At 46.3% G+C, this 26,639-nt stretch overlaps 1 protein-coding gene and 1 pseudogene across 1 annotated transcript in view; both read right to left on the bottom strand.

Moving 5' to 3' along the window:
* Positions 1 to 25,764, bottom strand: part of Pdlim1 (PDZ and LIM domain 1) — a 48,639-nt gene extending 22,875 nt beyond the window's left edge. The window contains exons 1-3 of the mRNA XM_005063613.4: positions 25,567 to 25,764; positions 4,580 to 4,731; positions 2,561 to 2,645 (exon numbers count right to left, since the gene is read on the bottom strand). Of these exons, the coding sequence (XP_005063670.1) occupies positions 2,561 to 2,645; positions 4,580 to 4,731; positions 25,567 to 25,662 (333 nt within the window). The 5' untranslated portion in view covers positions 25,663 to 25,764. The remainder of the gene's footprint in view (positions 1 to 2,560; positions 2,646 to 4,579; positions 4,732 to 25,566) is intronic.
* On the bottom strand, positions 12,779 to 13,761 carry LOC101828761 (annotated as a pseudogene).
* Positions 25,765 to 26,639: the final 875 nt, after the last annotated feature.

The following is a 26,639-nucleotide window of genomic DNA, read 5'->3' as shown; positions in this document are numbered from 1 at the left end:
CAGAAGGACGTGGTGTGACACGTCAGTGTGCCAAGCATAGTGTGGAACACAGCAGGCAGGTTCTCATCAGGGCCTGCCTTCTCTCCCCATAGAAACAAAAAGAGCCCGGTCAGAACAGAAGTCCATGGGACTGCCCACATTTACAAATCAGAGGACTACTTAAGAGAGTCAGTTCTCACCTTCCATCATGCAGGCCCCAGGGATCAAACTCAGGCAGGCCTAGCAGCAGGAGCCATCTGCCCAACCGCCCCCACCTCCCCCACACCCACATCCCCCACCAACCCCACACCCCTCACCCACCCCCGTTTGCTTTTGTGGGAGTGGTGGAGCTTTTTCTTTGGGGTGGTTTTTTCTTTTGTATTTCTTGATTCTCGCTTTGTAAAGCATCTTTCAAGAACGCATCTGGTTTGTACATAAAAGAAACATCTCTCCCCCCATGTGGAGTCTAGTCTTTCCAGAGGACAGGCGGATTTAGGGCTTGCCTTGTGGAAGGGATGATGTAATTGTTTGGGCTTTGTATTTATCAGTCTCCAAGGAAACTCAATAATGAGGAAATACAAACTAGGTATGTAACTATGTTGACCTCAGATAAGCTGGGGTGTTGGTTCGCTTTATGTGAACTAGCAGACCTTCATAGTACCCATGAGCTCTGTTCTATTTGTCGTCTGGTAAGAAGGCTGAGACATGAAAGAAGTGGGAGGTGGGAAGTTTTTGTATGAATAAAGACAAAAATCACACTCAAGCTGGCCTTTATAGCAGTTTGAATAATAATTTTTTTAGTCTGAAAATGAGCTTCAAAGCATCAGCATTGAAGAAAAAGTATAACCAAGATATGAATAATTACCTCAAGCGAAAAGTGAGCATTTTGGACCAGGTTAAACCAAAATCATTCCTCATGTTATAAAACATATGAAAACTTAACACATTAAAGTTTAACACGTACAGTAAATTTAATAAGTGACTAGACTACCAGGGAAAGTGAAATTAACTCTGGCATGATTTAAATTTGTTTATACAACTAGTAGTTTGCAGAATAACATTTTATGAATTTCCTTATGGGGCTTATACAGAATAATACGTTTGTGTCAGTTTCAACACGGCAGAGGCAAAATACTCCTTAAAAGGACTTGGCATTTTAAGTATGATTGTCATTGCATTAATAAAAAACACTGTAACTGCATTTCCAAAATTTTAATGGAACCCCTTTAAGAAATAAGGACTTATCATCAACCATTCAATGTATACAAACCAAGGTACCATGAGAATTCAATTTCATACAACTTCTATACTATACATAAGATAGCTGAGTATGTAGTAACTTTTGATTGCTATTTCTATATAAAAACTAATGTCTCAAACTTAGAAAAAGAAGAATTTAATTTCAGATCTTCAAATGGGGTTAAATATATAATAATCACAACTATGGTTTGAAAATTGAAAAAAAGTGTCAATTTACTTATTCACTGTTTTTTGTATGTGGTATGGACATGAGTGTGTGTGTGTGTGTAGGCACACTCACCCCTACAAGTGTGTGTGCAGGCTGAAGGTTGATGTGTGATGTCCCCCTCAATCACCTCTCCCCATTTTAGACACAGGATCTTTCAGTGAACCTGAACCTTAGCCTCCTGGCTGACCTGCCCGGTCCAGCTCCATTGCAGATGGCCACAGTCATGCCCAGCTTTGATACACAGTGTTGGAAATTCAAACTCAGGTCCTTGTGCTCGTGTGAATGTACTTCAGCCATAAGCCACTTCCTTAGGCACCTCGCTTACTGATAATTCATTCGTTTGTCCAATAAAGAACATACTTTGTTATGAGCAACACGGGGAATTTTACCAAGATGTCCTAAATATTTCTGTATTTCAAAACATACCCACACCATGTAGATACCTTAGAAGATGCAACTAAGGTAGAAATGAAAACACCTACAACCAGCCATCTACTGGCAGATTTACTTATAAATATGGGGGTCTCAGGACAATCTACTGTTCCAGAAAATTCTATTTGACCAACGAACAATGTGGTGACCCCTTACTATATTTTTTAAAGATTAACTGCAGCCTCATTTTAACTCATTTTAATGTTTGTCTTGGAGTTTCACTGCAACAAGTAAAGAGCAACAGATTTCCACCTGAGGGGTCACAGGGAAAGAAGGCTTTACTACTAAATCCCCCTGTGTTTCTTTTACTCTGTTTCAGGCCTACCCACATTGTCACTGCTGGATGATTGTGTCTAAATTCTACAAGAGCTGAGCTAGCTCTCCAACTCACTGGAGTCCTACCAACCCTGCTTGCAGGATGGCTTCTGCCCTCTTCTCTCATTGCCTGGCTCCCTACTCCTCAGCCCAGGCCATGTTCCTGCCCTGGGGTTTTCCAGGCCTTTCCTCCAGCAGTTCCCTTACGGGAAGAACTGAACTTGAGCCAGATCCCAGCAAAGACAGTGGGAGGCTCTGCCTGCCACTTGATCCCCAGGCCTCCAGTGCAGGAAAAACAAGAGACTAGCCGAACAATGCCCAAGCAGGAAAGCAGCTGGCAGAGGAGGGGCAAAGATAAGCGCTTACTTGGGGTTCCGATGCTAAATTCATCTTGTATGGATGACGTTTCCCCTCCTCGCTCACCAAAGGAGACCAAATTTTCTGTTCAGACCTGCAACAGATGAACAAAGCTGGTGCTTCCTCCCATTTTGTTTCACTTCATTCTGTTTTGCAGTGCTGGTGATCAAACTCAGCATGGCACACATGTCAAGCAAGGGCTCTACCACTGAGCAACATCCCCAGCCTAGAGCCGCTTGCTGTCTCGTTCACGTGAAATGAAGAACTAAGTTCAACCTCTGCATCTGCAGGTTCTGCTTGGATCCATTCGGCGGCAGACTCTGTACCTGTGCTGAACATGCACAGATTTCCCCCTTGTCATTATTCTCTAAGTAACATGATACAGCAATCACGTGCATAGCATTTACTTTGTATCGGCTATTACAGGTAATCCAGAGGTGACGTAAAGAATGCAGGACAATGTACATGGAGTGTCTACAATGCACACCGCTCTGCACAGAAGAGACCTGGGTACTCACACATTTTGACATCCACAACAATTCTGGGGACTGACCCCCACGGATGCCGAGAGCAACTGTACATGCTAAAAGCAAGTTAGAAAAATGTCCCCTTTTCCTTGACTTTTACCCTCTGAACTTGTACCCTGCCATCAGACTCAGCCTCTATTTTTCAGCTAGATGGCATCCATATTGGACAGCTCCTACAACAGCCTTACAGGACTCTGAACTGGCCTGCCTTCTGATCTAGCCTCAGCCTCTCTCATTAGAGCGTGAGGAACATCTGCCTCCCACTGTCACCTCCACTCAGGATGGTGTAGACTTCAACTGTATCTTGGCTCAGTATTCCTAGCCTGGACCATATCATCAACGTACTTAATGTATCAAGGATCTCTTTTTTTGATTTTGCAAAGGAGTCTCCTCCTGCCAATCACACAGTAATGGTCTTAGTCCAGTTTCAGTTTTCATTAGCATAGGGCTTTTTCTCTCTTCAAGGCAGAGAGCATTTATACTTTACTTTGTATTTGTCACAGTAACCAGTGACAGACAATTATCAGATACACCTGTACAATTTGTTGGCAAGTGAATGAGAAAAAGAGAAATGAGCCTACTAATAAATGCACGAATGACCTGAACATGAGTTTGAGGGAGATGACAAGGGCTGAGAGAGAATGAGAGACAAGAACAAAGGGTCATAATGAAAAGGTTCGCCTCCCACAGAGTAAGCAGAGCTCTGAAAGGAACAAAATATTCTAGCATTTCTCATCCACCTTGGTCTGTCTATCAATTCAATAGCACAAGCAGGAGAAAACAGGTTACCAAGTGTACTTCACAGATGAGAACCTGAGGAAGGACTGGACAAGCTACGGTTAGTGAGCCATTAAATAAATCAGGTTCGCACAGCAAAAAGAACCTGAACTTGATCCAACAGGAACTAGGAAGCCTCTCAGAACTGAACCAATCACTCCTGACATCTTGGCTTGGTACAGCCACTTCCAAGACCACGTGAAAGAAGACTGGAAATTCTACCCTAATTACAGCCTCCAAGGGGCTTTCCTCACTTGCCCGTTCAATGCCTGTGCTCCTTTCTTGGAGGGCACCTGAAGCTGCACTTGGCACTTTGTCTAACGGGCTCAGATCCTTCCCTGCTGCTGCGATCCGGTGACACGACACCCACTATTCAGGGTCCAACACTATCCTAAGTTGGTACTCAGAGGTCGTCAGGAAGACATTTTCATTTCATTATCCTTAGCAGTGTCTTCGTTTTCCCTCCTCAGGATTTTCCTTAGCTGTGTTAGATCAAGTGAGGTGTGGTTACTTAAAAGAAAGAGGCCCAGATGATGAGAAGTCCTGGGAAAATCAGAGAAGAAACGAGCAACCTCAAAATCCGAAGCCCCGGCCTTCCAGAGTGCTTCCATTACGCACAGCACAGAGCTGGGGAAGCACCCGGGCTTCTGGGATGGGGGAGGCAGACGCTGTCCCTAACAACATCCAGTCCACCAGGAATGAACTAACCCTTCCACAGCCTCACCTGGATATGGTGAGTGTCATGTTGTCTGTGCAGCCCTTGATTTTGTTCTGAGCTTCCAAGTGTGTCATACTGCTGGTATCTTCCCCATCGATGGCTGTGATTAAATCTCCAATACATAAATTAGCTATGGCAGCCTTGCTTCCGGGAGTGACCTGGCAACAGAGGGGAAAGCACATTAGTTACTATTCGTCTCCAGGAAAGCCAATGAGCAAATGCCATCAGGTTAAGTATCCACTAAGAAAGAGGCAAGCATGGGGAAAGGAGAGCTTGGCATGGTGGCACACACCTGTGACCCCAGCTCTGGGGAAGTTGGAGCAGGAGGAAATTTGAGGCTAGCCTGAGCTATGTAGTGAGTTTGAAGATAGCCTGGGATATATAACAAGACTCTGTCTGCAAGGATGAAAGAAAGAAAGAAAAAAAAGAACGAGCAGGGACAGAAGTGCTCAAGAAACTGCTAACACCACAGTGTAACTGGCAGCAGTCCCTCATGTTCATGTAATCTGCTACCATTTGCCAGTCCTTTCCTGTGTATCAATCACCTCATCGTCTCCTTAAAACAACCCTACGAGAAAGGAGAATGGACACCAGAAACCGAGGGTTGGAAAGGCCGGTGACCTCCCCAGGGTCACCCAACCAGTACATTACTAGCCACCATGCTAGCCCATTGCAGACTCAACCTTGAGCCTCACTCAATGCTCTGACCTCAAAATAAGTCACCAACACACTGTTGTCTGTCTGTTTGTTTGTGGTGGCGGTTGTGGTTGTTTTTATTGATTCTTTGTGGATTTCACATCATGCATCCCAATCCCACGTTATCTCCCTGTCCCCTCGCATCCGCCCTCTGCCCTTGCAACCTCTCATCACAAAACAAAGTAAAATGTAAAAGAAAAACAAAACAACAACAACAAAAAAAACAAAAACAGAAGCAGAGAAAAAGAGGAAGATAAAGAAGATGGAGATGAAGGAGGAGGAGGAGAAGGAGGTCAAGAGGAGGAGGAGATGAAGGAGAGGAGGAGGAGGAGGAAGAGGAGGAGATGAAGGAGAAGGAGGAGGAGATGAAGGAGAGGAGGAGGAGATGAAGGAGAGGAGGAGGAGATGAAGGAGGAGGAAGAAGAGATGAAGGAGGAGGAGATGAAGGAGGAGGAGGAGATGAAGGAGGAGGAGGAGGAGATGAAGGAGAGGAGGAGGAGATGAAGGAGAGGAGGAGGAGATGAAGGAGGAGGAAGAGGAGATGAAGGAGGAGGAGATGAAGGAGGAGGAGGAGGAGATGAAGGAGGAGGAGGAGGAGATGAAGGAGGAGGAGATGAAGGAGGAGGAGATGAAGGAGGAGGAGATGAAGGAGGAGGAGATGAAGGAGGAGGAGGAGGAGATGAAGGAGAGGAGATGAAGGAGGAGGAGATGAAGGAGGAGGAGAAGTAGGAAGAGGAGGAGGAGGAGGAGATGAAGGAGGAGGAGATGAAGGAGGAGGAGATGAAGGAGGAGGAGGAGGAGATGAAGGAGAGGAGATGAAGGAGGAGGAGATGAAGGAGGAGGAGGAGATGAAGGAGGAGGAGGAGGAGGACAAGGAGGAGGAAGAGGAGGAGGAAGCAAGCTATAGTGTGGCCCCAGTGAGTCACAGTTTACCCTTTAGTCCACTCATCTTTACTTCTAAGTGTTCACTGCTATGAGTCATTGATCTGGTTTGAGGCCTCTGGTTTCTGCTCCACTACTGATAATGGCCCTCACCAGGTCTCCTCTTGGATATCCTGTTGTCCTGTGTCATGGAGATTTTTCCATATTGGATCTGTAGGATTGTTCCCTTTCACACGCTCCAGCAGTTCACAGATAAAGTAGATGCCGGAATGGGCTAGCTCATAGCCCTGGTTCTGAGCCTGAGTAGCAGCTGGGCTGGTCAACCCACCACACCACCAGGACCAGCCCGCTCTATTATTTTGCCCAGGCAAGGTGTAGGGCCCACTCTCCTGAATGCTGTTGGGGCATATGATTGGGGGGGGGGTCAGCTCTCCTGCTCTTATGCCCTCAGGGCCAGCTCCCCTGTGTCCCTGCCAACGGGGTCAGCTCTGGTGTGCTGCCCAGAGAGGGTGCAGGGCCTGCTCTCCTGCGCCACCACCACATTTTTAAACTCAGCATAGTTAGAGAACATTGTGTACAGTAACTTCTATTTTTGTAAGATCTTAGCATATGTTATAAATTATAAACACAGGCAAAACTGAAATTGCTCACAGCTACACATTTCAGTAACATGCTAGTTTCTTTACAATGAGCTTGAGCTACTTTAACAAAAAAAAAAAGCAAGCAATGAAGATAATTTAAAATATGGTAGTATGGGTTTGCACCAGGAAGTTGGCCATGGTTATAGTCCTATAGGTGGCTGGCTTTCTGAAAGCTGACGCTTCCAGACCAGTAGTTCCAAATTTGTAGACCACAGATGCTTGGGGTACAGTTAGGCATTGCCACAGGTCCTTGAGTCCAACGGCTCACTGAGGATTCCCTCTCAGAGTACATGTGCCCCACATAGACCTACAAGGGGGTTCTCAAGTGAGCACAGACGCTGGTGAGATGAATAGCACTCATTTGGAAGTAGCACTGGCCTCAGAGTAACTGCTACTGACTATTTTCTCAGTCAGGATATACCAAAATTAACTATCATCACCCCACCCCCATAGTGGAAGCTAGTGGGAGATGTTGCAAACCACAGATTGTCTCCATAAGCTGGTTCTTCAAAGCGCCAAATCAGGATACGAGACTAAGGCCCCAAGCCTCCATTTTCCACAGCCATGTTCCCAAATAGCCCTCACCAAACAAAACGCTAGCCTTCGTAGGGCTGCTGGTGTGGGGACCCTGCCATGACCCACCCCTCACTGGCACCCTGACCCCACAAAATGAGGAGTTGAGTTAGTCCTTGAGGTCCCTTCTGAATTGAACATGTTCTGGCTTCACCAGACAAAACTCTCCTGGAATGTGAAGACGTGGAACCAAAACAGAGACCCTGACCTCCTAAACTTCCTCTCCCAGCTCTCCCCGTCATGTGTTTACAGAGTTCTCACTCACCAAGCAAGAGCTGTGCTCCAGGCAGCCACTGAGTGAGATGTCTGACACAGCCCTCCTCCCTGTCAGCAGTAGGAAACGCACTCTGAGTCACTCAGTGAGGCAGTAAAAATACAGGCTGACTTGGTGCTAGACCATATAGAGTCCACTTTTTCTAACAAACAATGCAGAGTTTTGCTTTTGTTTTTGTTTGTTTGACATTTTTGGAGGATGGCTTATGTATCCCAGGCTGGCCTCAAACTCTCTACATAACCACTGACTCACTTTTCAATGGTCCTACCTAAGTGTCCCTTTTTTCGGGATTGGTAATGACTCTTGACCGGCAAATTTTAGCTTCAATCAGACTAGTTGGAAACGAGGAGGGCAATGCCAACCAAAGACACTTGTTTGTGATCAGATGTAACTACAAAAAAGCAGAGCTGTTCCCTTTGGAATAAACCTGAAACCCTCTAGCGGGGCCCTCCCCTCAGGCTACCACCCTAAGAAGTTCTAGCTTCCTCCTCCTAGTTGTTCTTAACTCTGCCTGACTGACGTTTCTCACCTTTTAAATCTCTGCTTGAATTACCCTTCTCGATCTTCCCTGACCTCCAATCTATGGCACCTATCACATGGCAGTAGGTGTGCAAAATAAATAATCAATTAGTTATTCAAATTAAAATACCCACTGTGGTTAAAGATATCATCAAGATGTGGGGGAGGGTGGGGGTGCAGGAGGAGGGGAGGGAGAGGAAACTGGGATTGACATGTGAAGCAAGCTATTTAAAATTGAAGTAATAAAAAAAAATTTAAAAAAAAGATGTCATCAAGAGCTTTACCACTGGGTAAAAGGTCTTTCGGTGTAAACATGAGGACTTGAATCAGGTCCCCAAGCCCAAAGCTCAGGTGGTGGGGAGAGACAGGATTGCTGAGGCTTTCGAGCAGCCTTCTTACTAAAAACTGGTGAGCTGCACGTTTAGGAAGAGACCCTGTCTCTCGGGGCTCAGGGAACTATGTGGAAGAGGAGATGGAAAGATGCTAAGAGCCGGAGGGCATGGGTGATGCCAAGGAAACAGTATCTTTCAGACACAACAGAGCTGATCCACAGGGCCTGCACAAGTCCAAACCAGACAGTCCCACTGTTCCTAACCAAGATGCTATCTCCAATTAACAGCTGCTCACAAAGGAAGAAAAATCAGTTTCTTGAAGGTAGGCACTGGGTATACAAACCACACTTAGGGGCAAATTCCACATCCAGTAGTCCATGCCAACTGAAAATAAACTCAAAGGTATTTTCAGAGTTTTTTTTTTCTCATTTTGCTTTGTTTGGGCATTTATTTTTTAACTTTGCTGGTCTTTGGTTTACATATTATGGTTTCCAATTTTGAGTTTTTATGGTGTGTGTGTGTGTTTACATACACTAATATATACATTCATTTCTCCAGTTCTTTCATAATTTTTTGTTTACTTGTTTTCTTTTATTTTCCTTGTCTGTCTTTTTATTTGTCTATTTTCTTGAGAGAGAAAGATGATAAGTGGGAAGGGTAGGGAGTTGGGGAGAGTCTGGGAAGAGAGGAGAAAGGGAAACTGTGATTAGAGTCTATTGTATAAAAATGACTATTTAAAAATTTTAGAACAGAGAGACCCTGTCTGGAGGGAATAAGGGGGAGAGCCACAGAGCAGAGCACTGTCTACCTCTGTACCCACATGGACACACACATATTTTACTAGTTGAAATGAATACTTCAAAATAATCCCCTTTTTTTAAAAACAAGTAACAACTTCCCTTAAAAAATGACTATCCTGGACTTAAAACAGAAGTTTCTCTTTGCATTTTATGTTCATTTGCTAAGAAGTCTGGAATTTCCAGCATTTGGTTCAAACTGTTTTGTGGGAGTGGCATCTCTGCAGAGAACATCCCAATAGGCCCTAGACAAGCTAAAACCAGTCCTAGGAGCCCCACACCTGAGTGATTTGGACCTAGCCAGCCTGTCCTTCAATCTGATTTCCTTTTTTCTTTTCCTTCTTTTTCTTTTGTGAACCAAAGGAAAGTTTGAAAATACAAGAAAAGATCATCAGCTCGGACTCTGATGGAATAATACTCTTTTATGAGCCATCTTCTTTTTTCAAAAGGTTGGGACCAGGGACACAACCCAATAGAGTGCTCGCCTATCATGAGCAAACCCTGAGATTGATTCCCAATACCACATAAACTGGACTTGATATCACTTGCCAGGTGGAAGCAAAAGGATCAGAAATTCAAAGTTATCCTTGGTTACACAATGTGTTTGAGGTCAACTTAGGGTACATGAAACACTGTGCCCCCACCACCCCAAAAAAGATGGGAGAGTTGTAGATCAAATAAATCACAGAATTTACCTTTACAGAGCTATTCAAACAACATATTTAAAATAAAAATAAGGAGCTCACATTGTTTAGACGAGCAAACATATATTAGACAATATTTTAGAAACAGTTCCAGAGAGAAGCTGTGAGTGGTTCATGTTCCCATAGCTAAATGCTTATCCCTGGTTTTAACGTAGAAATCCTCATAACTTCCGCCCTCTTTTCACTCCAGTGTAATACCATGGCAGAGACTGTAAGCCCACTGTCAGAGCTGAAAAGAAACCCAGAAATTTAAGAGATGCATCTGCCATGGCCTTCTATACAAAGGACTGGAGTGCCTCCCAGACAAGAGACAACAGCTCCCCTGCTCTGTACTGAGCTGGGGCCCAGAGCCCCACCCATTATCAAACATGCCAATTATAAGACTAACTGAAAAGGACTGCAGGTGAGAAGACCTGGATCTGGCTGCTGGAAAGTTCCTGCCTGAATGGAGGACTCTTCACCATATACTTGACTACAGTGAACCTCAATTCTGAGTGTGTATTATATGCCCAGTGCAAGCTCAGTGGTTAGTAAGGGTTGGCTTATGATCCTCTCACGAGCTATCAGGCAGGCAGTGTTATTTGCATCATTGAGGATGAGGAAATGGAGGAACAAGGGTTAAGCAGCTTGCTCAAGGTGACTCAGCTGCTGAGTAGCAAGCCAGGGCAGGCTGCAGGGTCTGCTACACCAGTGTCTAGCCTAATTTCTTAGCATCCATCAAATTCCATCAGAACCAGCTCATGATGGAGTCAGCTTCAATTTCTAAAAAGAAGAAAGAGAGAAAGAGAGAGAGAGAGAAATCTTATACTTCCCTCCAAAAACCCAGACCCATTAGTTAAATGGACATCCCCCAAATTCCCTCAGTCAGATTTTTGCCCCAGAGATCATACAACTAGAACATACAACTGTTGCTATAAAACTAGTGTGGCTTAGGTGCAACAATTTCTATTAAAGAAAGAGTGTTCTTCTAGTTTCTGAAGCAGTCTATCCTTGGGCCCACCCCCAACCGCAGAGGGCCACTCATTACCTGGAGGCCGCCGCACCAGAAACGGACTCTACATTCTATGTTCACAAGGCCCTTCAAACCCTGCTAACTTCACTTTAGTGCAAAACCGAACTGTGGTGTAGCCCTCCATAGTTCTTCAGTGAGACAAATTCACAGAGCCAGCGGCTCCACACTGATGGCAAGCAAGAGCTAACCCGTCCTTTGTGACATGGGCATGCTTCATCCTCCCACAGACATCCTTTCTCATTCATTCACTCATCGCACACCCCCACGCATAGTCTGAAAGATGGAGCAGCTTGTTGGTTAAGATGTGACTCTAGAGGCAGGGGGCCAGGACTTGATACCCTGCGGTTGGGATTCAGCACCTCTGGGCCTCACTCTTCAGCAGTCCTGACTCAGGAGGCTGCTGTGAGGACTGCTGAGGTGACTCAAAACCGAGCATGCGTTCAGAACTTAAGAATTGTGGAGCTCTTAGTTGTGAACTCCAGGAACCACGTGCTATGAAAAGAGCCAAATAAACCACCAAGGAGCTCACAGTCCCTGGAGAGGCAGGCAGATGGTAAATGTTGTGCTCGAAGATACAATGCTAATGATGAGGGCTGGAGAGGTGGCTCAGTGGTTAAGAGTGCTTACACAACAGCCATGAAGATGTGAGTTTGGATGCCAGTACCAGTGTGACAAGATTGATATGGTCTTGCTGCAAACCTGTAACTCCCCCACCCCCCCACACACACAGAGATGGAGTATGGAGGCTGCAAGATTGCTGGTGCTTTCTGCCTGATCAACCTAGGAAGCAGAGGGATAAGTTTCAGGTTGGGGAGAGACCCTGCCTCAAAGGAATAAGGCTGAGAGTACTAGAAGACACCTAATGCCTTCCTCTGCCCCTGTACCTGCACATCCATGTACACACACACACACACACACACACACACACACACACACACACCTACAGAAATGAATCCCAGAAAGTGGTGCTGCTTAAAACCATGAAGCCACAGAAGGAGGCAGGAAAGAGCAGGCCAAGTCTCAAGAACAGAACTGCATAAACGAAACCTAGGGAGCAAAGGGAAGGGAAGGGATATGAGGCTGGAGACAGAGAGAACAGGCTGTGAGAGAGAGCCCTGTATTTTATCTGGAAACAACAATGACATTCTCACACAGTGTTCGCTGTGCCCCGTTATTGCAAAGAGACACCCAGAGACCATTAGCTGTGCTGACAATGAGACCACCTCATTAGAGGATACTCTCTTGACTTTGTTAGATATTCTATTGCTGTGATGAAACACCATGACGGAAAAAGCAAGTTGGGAGGAAAGAGTTTACTTGGCTTACACTTACCCCTACATCCGTAGCCCATCACTGAAGGAAGCCAACACAGGAACTCAAACAGGGCAGGAACCTGGAGGCAGGAGCTGATACTGAGACCATGGAGGGGTGCTGCTTACTGGCTTACTCCCCATGGCTTGCTCAATCTGCTTTCTTAATGAACTCAGGAATACCATCTCAGAAATGGCACCACCTACAGTGAGCTAGCCCCCCACCCATCAATCAGTAATTGAGAAAATGCCCTGCAGACTTGCCTGCAGCCCAGTCTTATGGAGGCATTTCCTCCATTGAGATTCTCCTCAGATAACTTTAGCTTCTGTCCAACTGACATAAAAGTAACCAGCATACTTCCTCTCTCTCTCTCTCTCTCTCTCTCTTCTCTCTCTCTCTCTCTCTCTCTCTCTCTCTCTCTCTCTCTCTCTCTCTTTTAACAGAAGTAAGTTTTTATTTCCATATTTTTCAAACTAAATTGGCTAAGTTGGTTGCTCTGAGGGATCAATCAAAGAGACCAAATCCCATCTCCTCATCTGATTCCTCCGACTCTTCCTTGGCTTCAGCCTTGGCTGGGGCTGCAGCAGCAGCAGGAACAGCAATGGTGGCAGCAGCCATGGGGGCAGCAGCCGCAAGAGCAGATGGATCAGCCAAGAAGGCCTTGACCTTTTCAGCAAGTGGGAAGGTGTACTCGGTCTCCACAGACAAAGCCAGAACCAGCTTGTACCCATTGATAATGGAGTGTGGCACCAAGGCAACAGTCGGGTAACCCATCTACAGACAAACACTGGCAACATCTCGGACACCCTCTAGAAAGCGAGAGCGCAGAGTCTGCTCTGCAATGTCAAGCACTTCCGGGTTGTAAATGCCGCCGTTGTCAAACACCTGCTGGATGGCCAGCCCAAAGGAGAAGGGGGAGATGTTGAGCGTGTTGAGCAGTATGGCTTCGCTGGCTCCTACTTTGTCCCCAGTTTTTATCAGCTGCACATCACTTAGAATTTCAATGGTGCCCCCTGGAGATCTTAGTGGTGATGCCTAAAGCCTGGAAGAAAGTGGTCTTCTCAGCCCCAGACCAATGTTCTGGGCTGGCACACGGGGCGATGGCACCAGCACGGGCAGTAGCTGGCACCTTATTGGCCAGCAGCATGTCCCTAATCCCAGTGAGGTCCTCCTTGGTGAGCACAAAGCCCACATTGCCCCGGATGTGAGGCAGCAGCTTCTCCAGAGCTGGGTTGTTCTCCAGGTGACCCTGGATGACCTTGCGCATCATGGTATTTTTGCCCATCAGCCCCACAGCCCTCCCTCGCAGGGACATGTGGATCTGCTGCATCTGCTTCGAGCCCACATTGTCTGCTCCTACCATGAAGCATTTTGGGTAATCATCCAAAAGTTAGATGATCTTAAAGAAGTAGTTGGACTTTCAGGTTGCCCCGTCTTCCCTGGGCATCTTCCCTGGGCATCATGGCGGTGCGTCAGGGATTGCCACTCAGGGTTTAAAGACAATGCCACTCTATCGAGGATGCCTGTCGAGGGCTTGTTTTGTTTTAACACAGGGTTTCTGTGTAGCTCTGGCTGTCCTGGAACTCATTTTGTAGACCAGGCTGGCCTTAAACTCACAGAGAATCGCCTGCCTCTGATTCCTAAATGCTGGGATTAAAGGTGTGCGCCACCATTTTCTGGCACCAGTACACTTTCTAATGACATTTCAAACTGGACCCACTCCAGGTGTCACTCACTCAGCCAAAGGCCAGTCATTCATTTAGTGCAGTGGTTCTTAATCTGTGGGCTGAAACCTGTTTGGCGTCATTCATCACATATTTGCATTATAATTCATAACAGTAGCAAAATCACAGTTATGAAGTAACAACTAAATAATTTTATGGCTGGGGTCACCACAACATGAGGAACTGCACTAAAAGGTCACAGCATTAGGAAGGGTAAGAACCAATGTCTCAGTGGATCTTTTGAAGGTCCCACCTAAAACCCAAACTCTACTAGCAGGTGAACCATTCCTTTTTAACTTTCTGAACTTGAAATTGAAAGCTGAGCCCAACAAGTAAATCTGGTCTACAATCAAGACTGCTTTGTATTACTTTTAATTTAAATCACATACCGGTAAATTTCACATAAACCCCTAGATTCTAAGCTTGTGAAAAATCTGGCAATTCTGGGCTTAGATTTCCAGATGGCAACAATCAGCGCTCACTGAGGAAACTTGGTCCCTCTAGATGAGAAACATACCACCCACTTAGCCACAAGCCCCATCACGCTCTAACCGCCCCAACTCAGAAACCCAGTTCCGGCACCATTTGTCATCACTCCTCCAGTGATTTATCTTACTTCACCCTCTGGTCAGCCTCTGGTTGCTTCCTGGGCCTCACACACAAGTGAGTTTGGGCCTGAAGGCTCAGTTCGAGGCTATGCAAAGCCCTTTATGATAGGCTGAGGTGGGACTTCAGGGGGATGAAGCCTGGGTTCACTGCCCAGCACTGAAGAAAAGACATACTTCCTAACTAGGATTATCAGACACCTCTGTTTGCCCAGGTCAGTAACCTATGTCCTCTGAACCATGGAAAGCACCCCATTTTGTTCTCAAGTGTTCTAGCCAGCCTGGAGTGATGGTGCACACCTACAATCCCAAAACTCATGACACCAAACCAAAGTTGAAGGCCATTCTGGGCTCCATCATGAAGTCGAGGCCAGCCTAGGCTACCAAGGAAGACCTTGGAATAAGAGAAGGAAGAAAAGTAAGAGTTCCATGCTGGATGATAAATTAATTGCTGCCTTACAGTAGATGTGAACACTTCAATCAGGCATTTGTCAGTTTATGTGTTCTGAGGCACTGATTCCCACCCCCCTTCCTTTCGAAGGAAAAAAAAAAGTCCTCTATTCAAATAATGTTCTAGCTTCCCTTTGGCTAGGGCTACAGACCAATTTCCTCAGTGTTACATAGCCTCACCTTGCCCCTTGAAGCTGGCTACCCGGGGCCAGAAATTGAACCCATTCTCCAATAGCTCAGAACTGTATTTGCAAGGATATGGCACTGACATCCAACCCCTTAGCTACCAGATACCCTGAAAAGAGGGGGTAAAATATAGACAGAGTCCCACTCCATCTCACATCAACGCAGAATGATCCAGAAATATCCATGGATTCATTCATTTTACTTTCCAGGGCCCCTGGCTTGTTAAGCATACATTCTTACTGCTAGGCCACACCCTCTGCCCCTAATCTCTTCTTTTAATGTCTCCTAGCAAAGCCTAATTGATGTTCACAGGTTTGGAAACTATAAAGAGGATGTTGACTATTTCTTTTCCCAGTACTTTCTTCCTGAATGAAGTTAAATTACTAGACAGACAATAAACACTTAAACCTAAAAGCCCAGCTCCTTAAGAAACAACCTGAAGGACTTACACTCCTGCACATAGGAGGCTCTCTGAAGACACTTCTCTCTCTCTCTCTCTCTCTCTCTCTCTCTCTCTCTCTCTCTCTCTCTCTCTCTCTCCCTCCCTCTCTCTGTCTCTCTGTCTCTGTCTCTCTCTCCCTCTCTCCCTCTCTCCCTCTCTCCCTCTCTCTGTATCTCTCTCTCTCTGTCTCTCTCTCTCTCCCTCTCTCCCTCTCTCCCTCTCTCTGTCCCTCTCTTTCCTCTCTCTCTAAGACAGAAGCTAAGAAGGGAATAGGGGAGGGAAGGAAGGAGGGAAGGGGAGGGGAGAAGAGAAAGAGAAAGAGGGAGGAACAAAAGGAGGGAGGGAGGGAGGGAGAGAGGGAGGGAGGGAGGGAGGGAGGGAGGGAGGGAGGGAGGGAGGGAGGGAGGGAGGGAGCGGAAGGAAAGAGAGACAAAGATCTCTGTCAATGTTGATCAACCTCTGAGAAGGTTGCATTATAAAAGGCATGTCAGCCCAGATGTCTAACACACTCAACATGGTTCCCATTTTACCCTGGCCAGAAAAACTCACAGCTAAAGTCAGTGTACAATTACAGAAACCAACTGATTTAACATTCCTGGAACACTGCTGTTTCCGCTTCCAGGTTCCAAATATTTCATTAAATCTTAAGTATGTTGCAAATTGCCTTAAGTCTGTGCAGAACAAAGTGAGACAGGAAGCATAAACAATGGTGCACCCGGAACTAACAAAACAGGAGGCTCAAGTCCCCTTGCAACGGTGTGGAGATCTTTAAGCTCTTGACCTAACAGCCATGTCAGGGTTTTTAGAAATAAATTTGACAGTCTAAACAGGCAGGGGGGGGCAGAGCAACACAGAAGCAGCCTGCCTGCCACATCTCCATGTGAGTGAACTCCTCCCTCAGGCTCTCTTGGCTTGCAGTTTGTGGGTCCAGGCTGCCACCCAGACCCTGAAGCCACATCAAAGCCACAAACACTGCATGAGGATATATAGGTTGGCCTGAAACAATATGACTTCAGACTGTTCTTGGTTAGCCTATAACCACTTTCTCCAGGAAATGAGGCAATTAAGTAGGCTGGGTGCTTGTAGATGAGCTGCGCCCTAACCCAACTTCTCTTCGTGCACAGTGCAAAATAAAGTTGTCAGTCTGCAGAGGGGGAAGTTCTGAGAGACTCGCTGCTTTCTTGGTCTGAGCAATCACCATTGGGAAGACCGGAAGGTAAAAAAGCAGCTGGCAGTAAAGACAGTACCCTAATTTCTCAGTAAGAGACGTCAGTTCTCAAGCATCCAAAAGCCTATAATGACTATGCATGCTTTCAAACAGCCCTAACCACTGCCACCCACAACCAAAACCTGACATTCACTTTTGCAGACTATTTTCTGGCTGTTTCTGTTCCTTCACTGATCAAATGAAGTTGACAACAATATCCATCCCATTAGGTTATTGGAAAGGTGTTCTTAAAGGATCCAAAACAGTACCAGGGCTGGAGAGGTGGCCTGTGGATAAAGAGTGGATACTGCTCTCATAGAAAACCAGAACATGGTTCCCAGCACCCATGTTAGACAGCTCACAACTACTTCTAACTCCAGCTACATGGGGATCTGACACCCACTTCTGGACTCTGTAGATACCTGCACTCACCCATACTTATACCCCCACCACACACCCATATGGACACATAATTAAAGATAAAACAAATCTTTGGGACTGAAGAGATGGCACAGTGGTTAACAGCACTGGATGCTCTTCCAGAGGACCAGGATTCAATTCCCAGCAACCACATAGCAGTTCACAACCATCTGTAACTCCAGTTCCAGGGGATCCACGGGCATCAGACACACACAGTGCACACATATACACGCAGGCAAAACATCATACACGTAAAATAATTTTTGAAAGGAAAAATTTTAAATTACTAAGAAAAACAGTAGCTATCATTAAAACTTCTTTAACGGTGTGTGGCATCCTGATGCCCGCTATGGGTTATCCAGCGCGCTAGCGCCTTTCCTGAACCACCCACCTTCACAATGACCTTCTGAGGTAAGTACTATTATAACCACTCTCAAACAGTTGCTGAGCCTTCAGGGGCTGGCCTGCCTGCCTCCACCACCCCTGGACATATAAGTAAAACCTGGGCAAGACAGAGTTTGAACCTACATTCAGCAGAAGCCAAAGAATGCCATTTCCCAAGGATACTGAGCTGTCTTTAATTCTTCATTTGTTCTAACAAAATTATAACAGAAAATACAGAACAAATGATGTCTACATGATCCACCATGATACAGCAATCAGCTCTGAAAATGTAACTTACATGAAAACCAAGCAGCAAAGTTTTATAACCAGACATTAACAGTGCTGCCTCCGAGAAGTACAGAAGCTGGAAAGGCTTTTTCTTTTCTTTCGTTTTCTTTTTCTTTTTTTCTTTTGACCTTTGCCTCCCACACTTTGACATTCTGCTTTGAGGGATTTGGGATTGTTTCCTCACTTTTCTTCAGAGGGATCTCCCACACCTCGGGCTAGACTGGAACTTACTGTGTAGCTCAAGGGTTTTGAACTTACAGCAATCTTGCCTGAGCCTCCTGAGCCTCCATGCATGCCTGGCTTCTTAGTCATTTATGACAATCACATGTAAACTTATTAAGTATCACACACACACAGACAAGAACACAAACTGTCACCAAAATGCCTAGTGAATTCTCCCCCAAGAAAGATGTGCCGACGGACGTAGCATGCCATAAAGAAACTGAGCATGAATTCTCAAACCCCATTTGTCACAAACCTTTTGGCAAAGATTAGCCCCAATTCTGATACCTAAAACTCCAAGTTAATTTTGAACCTTTACCTGTTGAGACATCTTGCCAGTCTTTTTGTGGGTTTTTATGCCATGCGATTCAACCAGTATTTGCTTACACATTATTGTTGGTAGGAGTCCTCTGAATTATTTAAAATTTAGGACTAGCGGGGCAGGAGGGAGGCTGAGTGGTTAAGAGCACTTGCTGCTCTTGCAGAGGTCCCAACCTCAGTTCAACACCCTTTTCTGAACTCAGTGGGTACCAGGCATGGGCATGTCGCACATACGTACATGCAGGCAAAACCCTCATACATATAATATTAAAAAAATAAGTAAATCTAAAAGTTTTTTTTAAATTCAAGGCTATTGGAAAATTTGTCACAGGGAAGTTCTCAAGCATGACTCTTGTTGCTTAAATGGAATCATTTCTACTAATCACCCAACTGGAACTGTAAGTTTCTAGTAGGTATTTTAGTTTTAGAAATATGAGCACTTCTAGAATACGTGTAATAGCGCAAATCATCTCTGCATCATGTGCATCTGGGCATCTGTATCTTACACAGTCACACCTACGTCCTTATTAGCTGAGCTTATAGAGCTAATTGACTTGATATGGCATCTATAAAATGACACTCTGAAGCCCTGATCAGAAGCGGGTCTCTTACAGGTCAGTGAGCTGTTTTCCATGCATATGGTAGGTAGCACCAAGGAGGGAACGGGATTTACAAGCAGCTCTTGTGACTGACGACAGTCCACTTCTTCCACCACGAAGCCAAAAGCAATACAGCAATCATAAAGGTGCTGGAGCCACACAGAAGTTACTAGCACTTTTGTCTCAGGCTTTTGTAAGAAGTCATGGTCGCCGTTCTATTGCTTTGAGGAGACAGCATGACCAAGACAACTCTTATCAGAGAAGGCATTTAGTTGAGGGCTCGCTTACAGTTTCAGAGGTTTAGTCCAGCATGGTGGCACACATTGCTGGAGCAGTACTGACAGCTACATCCTAATCTGCAAAGCAGAGCTAGAGAGAGACAGAGACAGAGGCAGAGAGAAACACAGACACTTGGCACCTGCACAAACTTTTGAAATTTCCAAGTCCATCCACTGAGACAAGTTCTCCAACAAGACCACACCTCTAATACGTCTTAAATAGTGTAGTGCCACTTCCTGGTGACTAAGCACTTAAATACCTAGGTCTACGGGGACCACTCTTGTTCAAACCACCACATAGGTATACTGCATTTCGAACCTGGCTCAACTGACACAGGTACCTCTGGTCACGGTCATTTGCCATAAACTGTCCCCAGATCCCCTGTGAGCACCTAAGCAAGCCTTTCTCTAATCAGCCCTTAACTCCTCTGCTCTTCCATTCTTGGCGTCCACAAGGGTTTAAGAGCCCAGGACTAATAAAACCTCTCCCAGGTGAGGCTGTGGCTTCAGGCCTTTCCAAAGGGTCAAGGAGGGGGTCATGATCCTTCCCAGGACACTCTGAGCTAAAGCTTACTGGCAACAACACAGGTATCCCAGTCAACTCTCACAGATGCAAACGGCTCCCGGGTAAGAAGCCCAAGAGGGTCCCATTCTTCATACTGATGCTTGGCCAGCACTAGGCTTCCCTGGAGTTCCGCACTGAGTAACACTGTTAGCAGTACAGTATTCATTATCATGGCATATCAGGAAGCAGAATGGTGACTGCAGCTACCTGGCTGGCAGCCTGCCAAACAACACACTCTGGTCCTGTATTCACTTTGGTCATGGGTTGTAGACTGTATGGAAGAGAGCGATGTAAGTATAAGATTAACAAATCATAACTTACTAGTGGTCATTAAAATATTTGACTTTAAGAGTACAGGCCTTGGAGCTAGCTGACCCAGTCACTCACCGTTGTATGGCATAGGCAAAAATATTTCCATACTTCAGTGTTCTTATCTATAAAATGAGGGTCTTCAATGTACCTACCTCACAAGGTACTCACTAAATACTTCCAACAGTGCCTTTGGACCTACTACATATGTTTTATGTACTCTGATTATTGCAAGTAGATAAAATAAATGTTTCTCATGTGAATCTTTTCTGTGTATGCTTTTATGAGTAGCAATGCAAGTCCATCTGACAATATTCCTGAATTTATAGTACATTTTCTCAATCAGCTTACAGTTGAAGGCACAAGTAATGCTATGAGAGATGTTGGTCTCTGTTATTCAAAGGGTACCAATACAACTTACTTGCTTGTTAGCCATAATTTGTTTAGCTTATATTCCCCACCCTTTGATGTGTGTGCTGGTGTCCCGGGAGGCCAGAAGAGTGTGTTCCCCTGGAGCTGGAGTTACAGGCAATTGTGAAACACACGGCATGTGTGCTGGAAACTGAACACTGGTCCTCTCAAAGAAGCACTCTCAACCACTGGGCCAATTATCATCTTATTTATCTTTACAAAGGAACATGACTTCCACAGGGCCACAGGGTCACCTACTGAGCTGCCTAGGAAAAGAGCTCTACTTGAATCCTGACACTGAACACAGAACCGAGTCCCATCTTTCCAGCTTCTACCCCTTGAGTTTTTCCCTCCCGAGACCCATTAGAAATAAACCATGCTTTAAAAGTTAATTTTATAACATAGGCACTTTTGCTCATTTGTAACTAGTCACTCTGTTACAAGGAAGTTAAAAAGCAGTTGAGCCAATTTTTTTAAACATGTAAATGAAAACAAATTACCTGCCGGCACTTGGACTTCCCCATCTACACAAAGTAAGATACCAGTCTTGTCCTACATGGAACACCAGCAAGTCATGGCCTGGAGGAAAGTAGGCAGCTTGGGAGTCAGCCTTAGCCGGCACAGATTCAACCGCCGGGTGCCTTTCCCAGACCTGATCAGCCCAGGAGAGTACCACCCACGATGCAATATCTGAAAGCTACTGTCCCTGCTTCATTCTTCACCAAAACTAACCAGCTTGGAGCTGGAGAGTTGGCTCAGTAATTAAAAGCAATGACTGTTCTTGCAGAGGACCTGGGATTGATTCCCAGCACCCAAATGGCAGCTCATAACCACCTGGAACTCCAGTTCCAAGGGATACAACACCCTCATCTGACCTTCACAATTACAAGACGCACACATAACTCACATACATACATGTAAGCAAAACATCTATACAATAAAATAATAAATAAGTCTAAAAAATTCAAAAAGCAACCAGAATCTACTTTTAAAAAGAAAATTAACCTCCATGGTCAGTATCCTAGAGGTTTGGGAGGGGAGGCTCAAGCCTCTGCTTCAGGCCATTCTCTTGGCTCCATCTGCCTCCCTTCTCCCCAGGCTCAGCCTTGATGAGCTGGAGCGGCTAACTCTTCCATGGTGATTTAAGCAGCTAACTCTTCCAAGGTGATTTACTGCACAGGATGCATGCAGGGTGCAGCTCAGGTCCTTTAATGCATACGGGCAGTTTTAGACCTGTCCTCCTTTTTATAACCTGACTGATGAGCCCTGCTTTTCCAACCTTTATGACACGATGTAAAACTCTACTTGAATCTGGAAATAACTCTCTTGAAATCAGAAAGAACTCTGGCTACAGAGTAACCATTATTAAGCACCCCCATCAGGGTCCTTGGGCAAAGGGCACAAGCACTTACTATAAAACCACAGGCTCTCAGCAAAGGGTTCCCCAGGACTCAAGGGGCAAATAAGTGGCAACTCCAACTAAGAGCATCCCCTTATCACTGGCCCCGCCTCTTCCTGTCTTTTTTCAGTTGTCAGCACAGCCCAGCAGCAAGTAATTTCAGCATGGGCGTGGACTTCTCTGAAGGTCTCCCTTGAAAGCTACTAGAGGAAATATGAAATTACATAGAGGAGGCAACACACACACACACACACACACACACACACACACACACACTGGGGGGGGGAGGCTATACCTACACTGTTGCCACAAGAACCAACAGGAAAACATTTCAGAGAGCAGTTAAATACTATGTGGCTGTGGCTTCAGCAGCAGGGAGTCAAAAGTGAGCCTTAAATGAGATACTAGACAGAAAAAAACTAGTTTATATCCATTTATTGTTAGAAATCTGGCCTGTGATATTAAAGTTTTTCACAGAAACAGTTGAAAGCACAAAGGAGTAATAAAAGCCACACATACAAACACACAATGCATATAAAATGCTCTATATAAGTATGTTTAAAAACATGCAAAATTCAGCATCTAGTGTTTAGGATGCCTAGTCTGTAAAAGTATGGAGAAAAGCACAGAGTAATTACTGGATGTCAGGACAGAGCTACATCACCAAGCTTCTCTGTACCACCAACATTGTATATCAGGGTGCGGCTGTACAGGTGTTCATTTTATAGTCCAGGAAAACACACCTAGAAAAGAGTATCTCCAGTGCACATTCTACTCAGGTTCATCACTCTAACAAAAGGCTGGGGCCAGCACTAGAATAATTCATGCAAGAGAAAGCAAACATGGTTATTTAAATAAGAGGCACTCCTCTCCCTGCCTAATTTTATGGTTTGCTTTGGTGTGGAGACTGCAAGTCTACTTACACAAAAAACATACTAGCAAACTGTATCTGCCCAGGATAATAAACGTGGCACAAACCAGCCGGAAGGTGGGCAGAGCTCTTTACACATGCTCGCACCTCACCATTATGCACTGTTTACAGAGCACTCGACATTCTTCAACTGGTAGCCAAGGGCTGCTGTTACCCCACTGCAGTGATTAAAAAATAAATAAACTCTGGGTGCTCACCTTAGGTACTGTTGGATAAGAACTGGACTCCAGACCAACACAAGGTCCCAGACCACCCATGACGCATTCTCTTAATGACAATCACTTTCTCAGTCCCAAGAGGTGAGCAGAGGCGGTGATAAGGTGAAGAGACAAGTAAATTATAGCCAGTATCACAATGACAATAGCTCTGAGTCATTTTCACTTTTCAGTTAAAACACTTGCCAAAGGCATAATGAAGCTTAGCTTCCCTCCAGTGCTATATCCTGTCAGGTCTGAAGAGTTTGCATAGGGTTATGACATGTACTCATTCAACATGAGTGTGAAGTATAAAAAAGACATTAATCAGGCTTGTAACTCAGGTGGTAGAGTGCTTGCCTGGCATGCATGACATCTGGGGTCCATCTCCTGCACTATGTGCCATACATCCCAGGACTCAGAAAGTGGGAGGCAGGAAGATCAGAAGTTCAAAGTCATCCTTGGCTACATAGCAAAGTTCAAAACCACCCTGAAATACAACATGAGAGTCTATCTCAAAATAAAAAAGGAGTAAAATTAATTAATGCATGAAAGTCCAAAGCAATGGATCCAGCGTGTTTTCCAGTCCATGACATCTTCATCTCTAAACTGTGCCAAATGTACCATTGTGCTATATTTCCAGTGGTGTTAGAAGCAACCAAAGTGACTAGCCAAGATTACCCTTCCAACAGACTGCCGATATATCCTCCCCCGCTTAAAAAGAAAGGTTCTGGGAAATGGAGAGGACTGGCAGGTTAATTATAGACACAAAGAGCGGGAACAACTGGCCTATGAGGTAACCAACTCTAAATGTGCAGAGGCAGTGCCCTCCATGGGTAAGCGTTTGCATTCTGTCTGCAGGGACACACCAGGCACAGCCAGGTGCAGGCCGGGGCCAGGCTTAGTCTAACAGGCCCAGACGGCCTAAGGCACAGTTCCCGTACTTGAGAAGTTTGACTAGAGGCTGGGGAAACCTCTCACATCTCCAATACCAAAGAAATCTCTGGACGACAAGATGGTCAAGTGGAAAACTAGGCTGCCTGCTCATCTGGAGTAGGATAGTCAAAGAACCGGTTGCTGAGCCAGGCCCACCTGTAAGAAAGCCTGAGCGGCTGGCACCGCAGCTGACAGAAAAGCCAAGAGGAAGCAGTAGTGTCGGCAACTCCCATCCACCTCCTTCAGCTGCTGGAAGCAAGGCCTGAGGTCTAGAGGACCCCGACTTTTGCTTCCATTTCCATCCCAGAATCCCTCTAAGGAAAGACTGGGGAACCAAGTTTAAGGTCAGCTTCAGCAAGCAAGCGTACCAAAGAATAGAACGTGGTCCCTCTAGGCCAAGCATTGCTGCAGATTTCCCTCCCTCTCCTTCTTAATCAGAAGATATTTAGTAACACACACACACACACACACACACACACACACACACACACACACTTCTATCTGGAGGGGCTAAAAACGTTGACAATTACTAGGAAATAGTCCTTGTCTGGTTCAGATCGCATTCAAAGTGTGGACCTTCAAATACTGAGCTTCAGTCTCACAGGGGGTTCCATTTCATTTATGGATCACAGGTCTAGCAGTCTGTGATGGGCTACCGGTTCTCCCAGAGACGAGGCCCAGCTAAAGGGGTTTCAATCATCACCACCATGCACAGGGTTGGAACTACTCTTCCTTCCAGAAGGAAATGGGTTTATCACAGATAACCTGGAGGGCAGAAAGGTGACATAATCACCCGAGGCAGAGCGAGACTACGAAGGTTTATCTGGGGTTATTTCCCAACTCCGGTGTTTCCTGTGAAAGGCATTTCAGAGCTGAGAGGCAGGTATGGGGTCAAACCTTAAGAGTGTAAAGTAGTTGTTTCGGTTCTTAGCTAAAAGAATCCCACTGGCCTTCCAGGGAACTCCTCTGTACTCCCATTCACCTTCTGGGACTTTCTGCGGCTTCCAATCAGCGCTCCCCAACTCTTCCACCGTGAAGAACAGGGCGTGCTAACTCCCAGCGCGCGGGGTCTGCGGAGCTCCAAGTCTCCACGCCCGGGCACAAAGAGCGTCAGCGTGCAGTGCCGCGCCGCGCCACGCTTCCGGGGCTCAGGAAGAAAGCTGTCGTTGGCCTCGGCGCCGCAAGCAGGGAGCCCGCTTGCCCCGGAGCGAGGTGGCGGGGAAGGGGCGGCGGATGGCACAGAACGCTCAGCGCACAGCGCACCTTGATGTGCCCAGCCGCGATCGCCGTGGGCTCCAACCTCCCCGACTCCCCCTCGGGACGCAGCGCCGCCACCCTACGGAAGCGCCCGGTTCCCACGCGCGTCCCAGGACACTCTTACCCGGGAAATGGCGAGAGGTTGCTCGAAGTCCTTGCCGCCTACTAGGCGGAAACCCCAGGGTCCCGGGCCCTGAAGGACAATTTGCTGAGTGGTCATCGCTAGGCACAATCAGACGGGACAGACGGGCAAGGCACGGAACCGCACGGCGCGCAGACCTCCCAGAGCAGCTGTCGGAGAAAGAGCGCGCGGCGCGGGTAGGGAGCCCTTGAGCGGGCGGGGACGCGAGCGAGGGCGGGGACAGATCCGCCCCCGACCGTGTCGCAGCAGCCCCGCCCGATCTGAGCCTCCACTCCCAGTGCGTCCACACTACCTCGCCAGACTCAGGTCGCCCGGCCGGGCTCTGCAGCTCCGCCTAGCAACCCCGCACCTCCTCCCGCATCTCCTCTGCGCTACCCACAGCCACCCTGCGGCTCCCAGCCCGGAGTGCGCGCTGAGTGAGACCTGAACCGTGTCCCTACCCACGGTGGGTCCTACAAACCCACGCAGTTTGCTTTGCAAAAAGCCGAAAAGAGCTGAGTGAAGTCAGAGCCGTTTTCACTTTTGCTCTTTGGAAACCATAGGCAAGTTTAAGAGGCGCTTTCGATTGATCTCACGTGACGCTATTAGAAGGCTCTCTAGTCCCATTTTAAAGATGAAGTAATTGAGGCTGCCCGACGATAAAAGAATCCCCTAAGGCTACACAGCAATTCGGGCTTGCTACAGAATCACTTCCCAGGCTGCTTGTTTTCCAGTGCGAATAAGTCTATAACAGGGAAGGGGGTTATAATTAGGCTCCAGGACTTTCCTAGAAACCTTTCCTCCAGGCTAGAGTCCTGAAGTGCTGGGTGGGCCAGTGCCTGGAAAGCTTCCTAACCCTTTCTCCTGTGAACTACCCCAGACGCACTTTCCAACCTTGGCCACACAGGGCTCCTACTCAGAGCCTTTTCATCAGGCCTTCATCGGGAATTCCCTTTCCTCAGACATCCCAAGGCTTTTTTGGTACAGATATCATCTTCTTAATAAAGTCATTTCTGAGAGCCATTTAAACATCCTCTCTAAAACGCCTGTCTTCCCCTGCCCTAATTTTCTTCCTG

Source organism: Mesocricetus auratus, unplaced genomic scaffold (genome assembly GCF_017639785.1).
Source record: "Mesocricetus auratus isolate SY011 unplaced genomic scaffold, BCM_Maur_2.0 Super-Scaffold_4256, whole genome shotgun sequence".
Taxonomy (NCBI): domain Eukaryota; kingdom Metazoa; phylum Chordata; class Mammalia; order Rodentia; family Cricetidae; genus Mesocricetus; species Mesocricetus auratus.
This window is presented reverse-complemented; position numbering and strand designations above follow the sequence as displayed.